The sequence below is a fragment of the Pinus tabuliformis genome, chromosome 9, assembly GCF_031772625.1.
Source record: "Pinus tabuliformis cultivar Carrire ecotype Pingquan chromosome 9, CPIR1, whole genome shotgun sequence".
Classification (NCBI taxonomy): domain Eukaryota; kingdom Viridiplantae; phylum Streptophyta; class Pinopsida; order Pinales; family Pinaceae; genus Pinus; species Pinus tabuliformis.
In genome coordinates, this window is record NC_142307.1 from 1956760301 (window position 1) to 1956773107 (window position 12807).

Genomic DNA, 12807 nt, shown 5'->3' on the forward strand with positions numbered 1-12807 from the left:
ATGACTGCAATCAGCCCCTCCAATGCTAGAACGTGCATGGCTGACAAAGGGGAATTTACAGAAAAGGCACTTTTTGTATCGATGGACAAGATTTTAGTTTCAGGCCAATTTTTTGCAATATCTTGCTCATCTTCGTTCTCACTGCCTGAAGCCGTACTTTCCACTGATTTCTGACCAGCAACCTCATCAGGTTGTACAGTTTTGGCTACTGAAGGTTCACGCTCCGAATCTTGAACCGGTATTCCCATTTTAACCGACTCCGTTCATTCTGGACCATCTGTTGTTTGGACTTCTTCCACACGTCCCTTCTCTTTAGAGTTTTCAAATGGATGCAGGTCATCTTCCTGCTCGCGACAATCTCCATTAGTAACTTTTGCAATTGATTTTTTCAAATGCTGAAATGCTTCTTGAATTTCACTAAAATGTTCGACGTGTTCACGGCGTGAATGTAATGGCACATTGTGAGGCGAACTGCGTTCAAAGGCCGCATGATTATATTGTGTGCCATGGCTCTGATACCACTGTAGCATAAAAACTTATGCTGAAGCACGAAAACTGATAGCTTGTAGATTTAATTGTTAAAAATACACACAGGTATTTAAAATAATTATTTATTAATATATATAAAATGTATAAGATGATTTGAATGTACATTGAGGCCCTGCTTTTAATACCTCAGCAGGTGACCTTTCATGAAGGGGCATGTCTTTTAGACATTCCTCTTCACTTAATTTTAATGACTAATTAACTTAAATAATATTTAATTATTTAATATTAATATTTATTTTATTTAGCTAATTGTTATGAATTATATTCATAACAGGCTATATTGAGCAAACTCAAGGATTTGAAATAAATCAGGGGGAAACTCATGTCTGCAGGTTAAAGAATGCTTTGTGTGGCTTGAAGCAAGCACCAAGAGCGTGGTATGCAAGAATGGATGCATACCTCTTAAGACTTGGTTTTACCAAGAGTTTTGCAGATCCAAATCTATATATCAAGGTCATCCAGGAAGAGCCAGTTACTATACTCTTATATGTGTATTATCTTCTAGTTACAGGTGTAGATCAACAGAATCAAGAATGCAAGAGGCAGTGAGCAACCGAATTCAATATGAAGGATCTTGGAATTATGCATTATTACTTGGGACTAGAAGTATGGCAGAAGCAAGGAGAGATATATCTTGGTCAAAGGTAAATATGTGATCAAGATGCTTCAGGATTTCAGCGTGATGGATTGCAAGCCTATTATGACTCTTATGGTTACAAATTTGAAAAGGTTGAGGAGTTCTAAGATTCTACTTGCTATAGACAATCGATTTGATCCTTGATGTATCTGATGAATACCAGGTCGGACATTTGTTTTGCAATAAATGTCCTCGGTCAGTTTCAGATGGAACCATACCATGATCATTGGATTGCAGCTAAGCATATCTTAAAATACTTGCACAGGACCACACATCACTACCTCAAGTATACTGTGATTGAAATCCATCCAACTCATGCGATATAGAGACTCAGATTGGGGTGGTGGTGAATCAGATCAAAGAAGCACAATAGAAGAATGTTAAAGCCTTGGATCTTCCATGGTTTCATGCATGAGCAGAAAGGATACAGTTGCTTTGAGTAGTGTTGAAGTTGAATCTGTTGCTGCGAGTGAAGCCTGTAAGGAAGCATTTTGGCTTAGAAAGTTGTTATCAGACTTGTTTGCGGGACCGCTCAACCCTTCTTGGATACATTGTGATAATCAAAGTTGCATAAATTTGACTGAAGACCCAGTGTTTCATGCTAAGACAAAGCATATAAATAACAAGTACCACTACATCAAAAGCTTGGTACGAGATAGGGTCATGGAGCAAGTTAAAGTTTTGTAGATGTTCTATGCTAAGAGCAATTTCACTTTTCTCACAGCAATCATACAAGTAGATAAGCAAAATGCAGATAGAACATATAAGCAGATCTTACAGAAGACAAATCAGAAACAAGAAAAATGTATGTGATCGTTTCGGCGGTCAACAGGATGCTTCAACCAGCAAAGTCTCCTTTGGTCAGCCAGCCCAGCATGTGTCACAACAACCCTCCAACCAATAGATGAGTCAACCCAAGTCAGTTCTACAAAAGTCAACGTTGTCCTGAAAAGTCAACACAGGGGCAGCAAGCTAAAAGTCAACGCAGTAGCAAAACGGTCAACCCTTTGACCTCGATTTTTGTGCCAGGTAGTACGGCCTTCAAAAATCGAACCTCCCACAAGTTTTCAACTTGTTTGGACCAATCGTTGACCAAAGTCAACGCTGGTCAAACTTCTGCGAAACCCTAGCAGCAGAAACCCTAGCAACAGAAAAATCCTCTTCGTCCTTCCCACGTGTGGCTGAAATTCGTCTTCCAGGTAGCTCGTACTTTTTAGGATGAGAGAGGAAGATGTGAGTTGTGTTGTGATCAAATTCTCTCCAACTTTTCCTGTATATATATCCATCAATGAGGGTGTGTGACACATCTGTTAGGCATGTGAGCCTACATTACAAAACTGGCTGACCTTGCACATATAATTTATTAAGAATAATAAATTCAAAATATAAGTTCTGCTCATCGGATTAAGACTATTTTTATATGGATTTTACACCTCTCAGAAAGAGGAATCCAACAAAGATATTAGCCTCTTAATCTAAGCATCAGAACATGGAGTTTGGACCTAGTTGTCCAAATTTAACAGCTGCACTATCTACCTACAAATGAACAGATAGCTAACATATTGCCTAAGCTTTACCAAACAAGAAGCTTGAGTACTTGAGAGTTAAGCTTGGTTTGCTGGATATCTCTTCCCTAGTGGAGATGGAGTGATATCTTATAGTTCTTGTCTTTATGGATCAGGCACTAGACTAGAGTCTAGGACTAACAGCCATAAGTCTTAGTGAAGGCCATAAAGAAAGAATGGAGTCAGGAAGATTGGATAAGCATCTAGATTTAAACTTCTTACGGATTGAAGAATCCATGGAAAGAAGTTGGTGACCGGGTCTCTTTGAGGATGAGGTAGGGCATCCAAGATGAGAGTAGTCGAAGAGGACCGATATTCTTTGAGGATCAAGGTTTGGGAATCCAAGACAAGGATAGTCCTAAAAGGACATACCTTGCAGACATACGGATGGGGTATGTACCTTGAGAGGTAGTGTGATAGCTCACATAAAGCCTCCCAACATAATGCTCATAATAAAGATGGGCTTGTCCAGTTAAGGCCTTCAAGGACAATGTTGGTTATGATATATAACGATGCTTTCCAAAATATGGCTTATCAATCTGACTCTTCTTATGAGAATGCTTCAAGATTGAGATTCCTTGTACCATGAATACCTCCCTAGTTAAGAGGGAGCGTTGAAAATTGTAACTAGGTTCGGTCTTTATTATGATGTAAATGTAATCATGACATTGTATATTCTTTATAAACAAAGAAAAATGAAAGGAAAAAAAATATATTTTATTTTGGAGAATGGGTTTCATACTCAAGTTTGAGTCAAAAGCATGTTCTTCGTGCTTTTAGGTCTTTCTAGGTCTTTTTAGGAGAAAGAATAATATTGGTCATGTGTCATAGTCTCATTTGGACTCATTGTAATGGAGGAAAATATTTATTTTATCATGTAAAAGCCATGGATAAGCCCAAGACCAAGTTGGCCCAAGAGCAAGGACAAGTCAACCTAAGGGAGGGCTATTCGACCCTCAAGAAAGGCTATAAATAGAAGGGAGCTCGACCTCATTTGGACACTCATCTCAAGCAAGTTCAATCTGCAATAGCGAAGGTGAAAGAAGAGTAGTTGGAGGACGAAGAAGAGGAGCAGAAGTCGAAGTTTGTCAAGGGTTATCTTTCTCTTTGTCTCGCTAGGGTTTGTGAAGTTGCCAGCTTCAAGAAGATGAAATTTTGAAGCAGTTGTAGGGCCGAAATTCTGTTGCAGGAGTCAAAGTTGCAGTAGCAGTGTTGCAGCATCAAAGTCTTCGAAGTTGTTCTGAAGCAGATCTTGTTGGGGGCTGGCTTGAATCTTGAAGGGTTTATTGGCTTGAGTTTTTGAGTCTTGGAAGTCTCTTTTGTAAGCAGATTGTAAAGAAGATGAGAAGCATTTTCCAGGTTTTCCTCTTGGAGGGGTTTTGCATTGGCTTGGAGACTATATCTTGTGTACTTTGACTCTTTGTGATCTTCCTGGTTTGGTAATTGCTTGATGAACATAATCAAAAAATTAATAAAAGAACATCTAACATCACAAGTATTTGTTAGATCTTAGACTTTTGTAATCCATATTGTAAATATTAATGTCTTTCGGATTAATCACATCATTAGGATTTGATCGACGTTTCGAACCAACTAATGTGATTCCTCTTCAGGACAAAGGTGAAAAAATCAGTCAATCCTAAAGAATAAATAGCAAGGATGCATCAAAGTCTACAGCTAGCAGTTAGGAATTAGCGGTTAGTAAATTACTTAATTAGTCATTAAATTAATTAAAATAATATTTGAGTTATAAATTAGTTGTTAGGAATTAGTTATCCAAATAATTATCAAGATAAGGAAAATAAGTTATAATCATCAAGTCTCCATATTTTCCAACAGGATGTATCATGTAACACATATATGCAAAGGATTAGCATATATGTGTTGTATACAATTTGGCGAAATGATTTGCTAAGAATAATTTAAGGTGATGAAAAGAGTTACTCTTATCCATCTTTATGCCCTTTTCAATTCATATGGGTCTAGAACACTACTGTGGATCAGAGGTGAAAGAATTTACAATGAATCAGTGTCAAATATAAATACCTGTTAACAAACAATGGAGGACTGCTCTTGGGTGATACACTGGTAATGGCCCACCTATTTCATCAGCCATTTCTAAGATGCTGATAACAGAAGTTTTCAATTGTACAGCATATTGTTCAATATTTGCCCCAGAGACCATGCTTGAAAATTCATTTGCAGCTCCATTAGTGGATAACAATAAAGAAGATTTAGGAAAGGATGCTTCATCCTTTAATGATTTCTCGTTTGAGTTAACACTGTCTGAGTTGAGGGAAGCAGATTTATGTGCACTTAACTCCATAGGAAAAACACCATTTTGCATTTTCCTTTGTGCAACTGCAGTATATGCCCATTGACCAACAATACACATAAGCTTAGTGGAGATGAGCACAAGCATCGCTTTTGGTCCCCAATAAAGATCCTTTATATAGAATGGAGTGCCAATTGACGCAATACAAATCCAAATGTGTAAATGTTCAGTTTCTCCTGGCTTCGTAAGTGTATCTTCCATATATCTCTTCTGTGAATATACTCGCACTTCATTTTGCATGGCAACTGCCAATAGTAACTGGGCATTGCCTACAACAAGCCAATCCAAGGCAGTGACACAACCTGGAAGAGATATCCTATCCTCAAGTATAAAATCACCATCCACCAAATAGGTCTCAGCATCCCAGATATTAACAATCATACCATCAAATGCAGTAATAGAGCTTGCAGTTGCAATCTTATTGCCACCATTAGCTAAAGAAATTGCCTTTACTGGACCTTCGCCAACTTTAATCAGGCCCACGCAGTGCCATGAAACCTCTGCCGTCTGATAATATCTAGTAAACGACTCCTGAGGATCACTTATTTTCCAAAGCTTTAGAAAACCATCCAAATGGCATGTTGCAAAATGATAGGTAGGCATTTTATAGCTTGCATCAGGCAGAGCACCCTCTGACTGTTGACATACGGAAATAAGATTTCTTGAAGGCATTACAGCAATACTTGTAACCTGACATAAATCACTGAAATTTATAAACTTTGGCAAGCATGTCTCCACTGTAATATAATAACCCTTCTCTGCCAAGTTCATCTCATTAGTAACTTCTTCAGATGCTCCTACTATACAATCTCTACTTGCACCAATCCCATTTCTGCATGGTGACAGAGGAATCTTGTTTCCATGCTGAACATGAAGCACAATTTTCCACGATGTGACTATTTGACCTCCCACCCCAAATCCAGTAACCATTATGTTATATTTAATGTATTTATCTAATGGCATAGCTGCTAATAAGATTGCATGAATGCATTCTAGTTTTGGTTTACACAAAGGAACCGGAAGTTGAATACTGCAAGCCACCTCATGCTGGATTGCCATTTCTTTTTCAGCATTGACCTTTCTAACCATAACACAGTCAAAACCTTGAGAATGTCCAATTAAAAGGAGAAATTGTTTCTCTCTTAAAACCAGTGGTATCCATGTAAGAAAACAGTATTTCTTTTCAGAGGATCTTTCACAACCTGCCAGTAGACCAGAAAGTTTCCATGCAGGATGCATAAATGTTGGAATCCCCATTTGAAACTCCACAGATGAGCTCAAAGACCAAAAAAGCACAAGCCCATTGGAGTCTAAGGACGCAGCAAGTTCAACTTCAATAACAGGATGCACAGCCACCTGTATAATTCTGCCAGAATGACCTTCTTGGTTTATTATTTGACATGTGATACTCCATGGGCTCTTCTTGCAATTTTTTTCAGATCCTATAGTTTCTTCAAAAGAGTTGCCACCACCAACAGCTGACACTGGTGGCCATACACGTGACCACCTGAAGATATTTTCTGGTAACAGCTCAAACAAGTCAGCAGATAAAGGTGGAGCTGACAACTTGCTTCCAATCCTCTGAACAAATGCTTTGACAAGCACAGAAGAGACTTGAGAATCTGAATAACTTCCAAACGATGCAAATTTTTGTTTGTGTAGTGGAAGACCAGTTCCTTGCTTCCATAAATACACACATGGGCAACGAAAAGGAGATACATCATCAAGACAATGCAAAGACCACCACGCAAGAGAGGAATTAGGACCAACACCAAGCAGCCATTCACAGTTACCGACATTATTTTCTTTTGATAGACCATGGAAAGAGTTTGTTTCAGTTCTGCCCCTGTCTCGTTTAGTCTCAGCCCCTTTCTCATGTGCCCAGATAACAGCGATATTTGTTCCAAGAATTCCATTCAAACATTGATTGACTTCTATTGTTGCACCTACAGAAAATATCGGTCTTACGTGCTTATCAACTATTCCTCTCCCAAATGCCTTATCAGGTTTTACACTTCCGCTGTCTATCTCAATCCATAATCTGACAGCTCCATCCAAAGAGCAAGTTAGAAGTACTGGTCTTTGGAAACAAGAAAAATTTGATGGCCTCCATTGTATCATTGAAATGGGTTGAGGATGAGAAAGCTCAATTTCTTGTAGACTATACTTATCTTCCCAATGATACACTGTCACCTTCCCTTTTGAATAGCCTATAAATGAAGACGATGTCATAGACATCAGGTCTCTTGTACAAGTTGAACCATCTGCTGCTGTTGCTGCCAATCCCTTAGCAGACCACGTTGTAGAAACAAGAGAATGAGGCTGCTCTGGTTTTGACTTCCAAAGTGGATTCCAAACATTGTCACATTGAGACCACATGATCACTTCAGAACCTGTCGTAAGTAGACCATCTCCGGATTCTGTCCATACAACTGCCTGAACTCTAGAAGTATGTGATAGTGTTCTTACCTGTCTCCAAGCCAATGGCATTTCTGTAATATAAACATGCAATCGAATTAGAACTTTCATAATTTGACAAAGTAAAAACTTAAAAATGAAAAATCAATTCTGATTACAACTGTATAAATTGCCGGGTTTCATCACATTATATCCACCCCCCTTTTCGATGGCATATGAAACTTTGTTATGGGAAAATATTAACAGATATGAGCCCTGAGACAGATGTCACAGACTCTGCTGAAGATCAAGCAGAGGTGCAGGGCTAAGGAGAAACTCAAACAGGTTTGAGAAAATATCAGTTGTTTCGGGGCTTATCAAAGTATATAAACATTTTCTTGAATGCCATATGAAACTTGTTATAGCCTTTAGGACAATATATGCAGGCATAAACCCTAAGAAAGATCTTAGAGGCTGTGCTGGAGATCAAGCAGAGGTGCAATACTAAGGAAAAACTCTAGCTAACAAATATCGATTACAGGTTCCTTGACACAGTAGTACAGGGCAATGGGCATCCATATGATGAGCAGATTGTAAAACATAAAGAAAAAGGATCACCCTATCAGCTGCATAAAGCTGCTGGGATCACTTGAACTGACTTGGTTTTGACAGTAATTTCTATTGACGAAAAATCAAGATTGTGATAGAAATTACAAACATGCTTCATGGGTTCAGTCCTGATAAGAAATTATAATGTTTTAGCTTGAGTGTGACATTGGGTTAGACAGGAATATAATCTTATGTTAAGACCTGTGAGTGTAAATTAAATCAATTATAATGTGAAGCTTAGAAGCAAGTTTAGAATGTGTCATAATTGAGTAGAACCGTGAAAGAAGACTATGAAGGCTTGAAGAACATAGTTAAAAAATAAATCGACTTAGATGGAACATGTCTATAATAACATTTGGGTAATTGTATAGCTGGGCCAATATTTAAAATAATTTGTCACATGTTTTGGCACACTACTCAGATTAACATTACCAAAGAACATTTTTTGTCCTCCCCCACATAACTCATTCCACACTGTACTGCATGAACCCGTTTCAAGTTGACAAAAAAGGAGCTGCATGCACAGTACAAGCAAGGGTAATAACATTTAGGTAACTGTATAGCTGGGCCAATATTTATAGTAAGTTTTCAAATGTTTTGGCATACTACTTCGACTAACATTATCAAAGAGCATTATTTGTCCTCCCCCACTCAACTCATTCCACACTGTATCGCATGAACCCATTTCAAGTTTAGGAAAAAGGAATTGCATGCACAGTACAAGCAAGGCAATTTGAACCCTTTCTCTTTGTGAATTGAAGTGAATGATCATTGATCCATTAATGTAATTAAAATGACTATCTTATGAAAACTTGATATTTAATATTCAAAATTTAATGTAAATTCTACTGTAAATTCTACCGTGAACATAACTACCTTCAGACTGGTCATTCAAAATATCTATGAGATAAATGCCATGAACCATGTGGCTATAAATAGCAGATACCCTTTATTTTGTTTGTGATCATGAGATGTTAGATTCTGCATGTAGAAATTTCTCATTTCCCACCCCGGTTTTCAGTTTCTCCTTATTTCTCCCATATAGTTAAATGCCCTTTCCCATAACCATACATTTAACAAGCTGAAAAAAATAAAATAAAATAAAATAAAATTTGCTGAAAACACAAATTCTGGAAATTTTACAGAATGCTGAAAATTGCAGAAATAAAAATCAACAGTAATAAACAGCCATTAAAACACATTTAAACACTGAGATTTTTTGTCAATGTGACCCTGGAAAAACCCCCTACAACTCTTGGGGAAAACCAGTTTGAGAGCTCTTCTTTATTTCTGGAAAATGCCTTTTTACAGTAGGAGAAATGTTTAGCAAAAAATCAGCAAACAGAGTTTTACAACTTATCTCAGCCTTGCTAAAACTCAACCTTGCTGATACTCCGCTGCTGATACACAGTTGTTGTTACACCGCTGCTGATACTCCGCTGCTGATACACCGCTACTGATACACCGCTGCTGATACTCCGCAGCTGTTACACCGCTGCTGATACACCGCTGCTGATACACCGCTGCAGATACAGCTGTGACACCGCTGCTGATACTCCGCAGCTGTTACACCGCTGCTGATACACCGCTGCTGATACTCCGCTGTTGTTACACTGCTGCTAATACACCGCTGCTAATACACCGCTGCTGATACACCGCTGCTGATACTCCGCTGCTGATACACCGCAGCTGTTACACCGCCCAGAAATCTCCCTTGCTCTCTTGCTTTCCTTCTCTCAATCTGCTCATGAAAGAATTGAATCGAATGTGATCTTTTCCTCCTTTTCCTCCCTTAATATAACTCCAACTGACTTTTGGGTGATCCAAGTGACTTTTGGGTGATCTCTAAATCCAATGGCTGAAATAGATTTAGATCAATGGCTAAAATTAAATGCTCATTTAAATCTCACTTTTTATTTTTTAATTCACCCCACTTTAATAAAGACCCACTTAGTCATTTATTTCCAAAGTCACTTTTCCTTTCTAATTTTTCATTGACTTTATAAAAGTCACTTTAAAATTAGACTTAGTAACTTTATCACTTAAAGTCACTTTTAAATTAGATTTAACTTTATAAAATTATAAAGTCACTTTAGGAGAAAAATTAAATTCTTTTGGACACTTTTCCCTATGCCAAAGATCAAAGCCTAAGGGAACCACCTGTCCTCCAGTACCAAATTTCAACACTCCCTCTTACCGAGGAAGGTGTTCCTCACCACACCCATCTTGTCTCTGAAGTAGACATGCTTGCCCCGTGGTAAGGCTTTGGTAAGAATATCTGCAACCTGCTCATCAGTGGAAATATACTCAAGCTTCACAGCGCCCTTCTGAACATAGTCTCTGATGAAATGATATCTGATCCCGATATGCTTTGACCTGTCATGAAATACTGGATACTCCGTGAGTTTAATGCAACTCTGATTATCACAGTAAATCACTGAAGGTCTCAACGGCTGACCAAATAAGCCAAACAACATCTTGCGAAGCCAGATAGCCTCACAACCAATGTTTTACAAAACGGACTTGGATTCGGACTCGGCCGAGGATCGACTCGGAAACGGAAACGGAAACGGCAATGACTCGGCCGGCTCGATTTCAATGACTCGGTCGTTGTAAAAAATACATTAAATATTTATTTTTTTTATAAAAAAACATAATTTTAAATAGTTTAAACATAATTTTAAATATTTTCATTCAAGTTTCGAAACACACAACATTATAATATACATGGAAGACAACATATGATCAAAGTAGGCTCATGAACCAATCCATTATATCAAAATGGTACGGTGTACCCAATGGCAATAGTAAATACATAGTCAACTGTAGTCTGTCATACATGATCAAAGACTCAAGAGTCAAAACAAAATACAAATAACCAAGGAGGCTAGTAGCTACTGGCTACTGCCAGAGGAGCCAAGATCATCTCGACCAATCTTTGGATCATCATCATCAGAGGCAGAGCCAGACAAGGGGCCCCATGACTCCTCCTCATCATCATCGTCTCCAACTGCAACTGTAGAAGTGGTGCCCAAATGGTGGGAGGGGGAAATGGACCCCAAATGCATTTAACTAATCACATAAACCTTTTCATGTCCACAAACCCTAACCAAATCAGCCAAAAATCAGCAAAAAGTTAATTTTTTTCATGTTAAAACGCTGCCCAGCGGTTTGGAAACGGTACGGCCGTTTTTTGTCGTGACCCGCCGGGTTGACCGGGTCAGCTATGACCCGGCCGAGTCATTGGCTGACTCGGCCGGTCATAGCTGACCCGGTCACCGAGCCGAGTCATAGGGCCGGGTTGCAATTTTTTTTAATGACCCGGATCGAAACGGCCGTTTCGGAGTCAACCTGGCCGTTTCGTAAAACACTGCTCACAACTAGCTAGACTGGCTGCCATATACTCTGCTTCCGCTGAACTCAGTGCTACTGACTGCTGCTTCCGGCTGAACCATGACACTACTGCTGAACCCAACCCAAAATAGCACCCTAAAGTGCTCTTCCTATCAGAAGCACAACCTGCCCAATCAGAATCAGTGTATCCTGCCAATCTCACTCCATCTCCTTGCCTGTAGTCCAGACCATAATCCACTGCCCCCTGCAAGTACCGCAAAATGTGTTTTGCAGCCACCCAGTGAACCTTCCTAGGCTCACACATAAACTGACTCATCGTGTTGACTGCAAAACAGATATATGGTCTAGTGTTGACCAAATACATCAAGGAACCAATCAGCTGCCTGTACAATGTGGGAACCACCAACTCGGAATCCGAAGCATGAAGCTTCTTCCAGTTGGTGATCATCGGTGTTGACATGGGTCTACAATCCTCCATGTGGAATCTGCTAAGGATGTCCACAATATACTTCCCCTGCCCCAGGAAGAAATGCCCCTCCTCCTACCACACCTCCAAACCCAAAAAGTAATGCATCAAACCGATGTCCTTCATCTCAAACTCCATCGCAAGATCTCTCTTGCAGTGCTCTATGAGTCTCTCTGCACCTGTAATGACCAAGTCATCCACATACAACACCAGAATGAGAGGCTCCTCACCAATCACAATAAAGTAAAGGTTCGGATCTGCCTCACTCTTTGTGAAACCCATCCCCTGCAAATATGTATCTATCCTGGAGTACCAAGCTCTGGGAGCTTGCTTCAGGCCATAAAGGGCCTTCTTCAGTCTGCACACATGGGACTCCTTCCCATGCACCTCAAAGCCCTGTGGCTGCTCAATGTACACCTCCTCCTGTATGAAGCCATTGAGAAATGCGGTCTTCACATCCATCTAGTGGATCTTCCAACCCATCTCTGCTGCTATCGATATAATGGAGCGGATCGAAGTATATCGAGCCACGGGAGCGAAGGTCTCCTCATAATCAACTCCCTCTAACTGGGAGAACCCTCTAGCCACAAACCTCGCTTTGAATTTCTCAATGCTGCCATCTGCAGCATGCTTTACCTTGTAAAGCCATCTGGAAGTAACCACGGATTTGCCCTCAGACCTCGGCACCACCTCCCAAACATCATTTTTCATGATAGAAGAATACTTCTCCTGCATGGCCTCTCTCCAGACCTACTGGCTAGTTGCCTCCTCATAGCTAGAAGGCTCAGAGTCAAGGATGCTGGTAACCATCGCCATATAGCTACAAAACCTCTCAGGTGGTCTACTCTCTCTAACCGGCCTCTTCGGCTCAGCAACAGATGTGGCATCTCTCAAG

The 12807-nt window shown here is 39.7% G+C and overlaps 1 protein-coding gene across 3 annotated transcripts in view; it reads right to left on the minus strand.

Moving 5' to 3' along the window:
* Nucleotides 1-12807, minus strand: part of LOC149156812 (transducin family protein / WD-40 repeat family protein) — a 440547-nt gene that overhangs the window by 396873 nt on the left and 30867 nt on the right. For all 3 annotated transcript variants that reach the window (XM_089438622.1, XM_089438623.1, XM_089438624.1), the window contains exon 2: nt 4798-7578. In XM_089438622.1, coding sequence (XP_089294748.1) covers nt 4798-7578 — 2781 coding nt within the window. The remainder of the gene's footprint in view (nt 1-4797; nt 7579-12807) is intronic.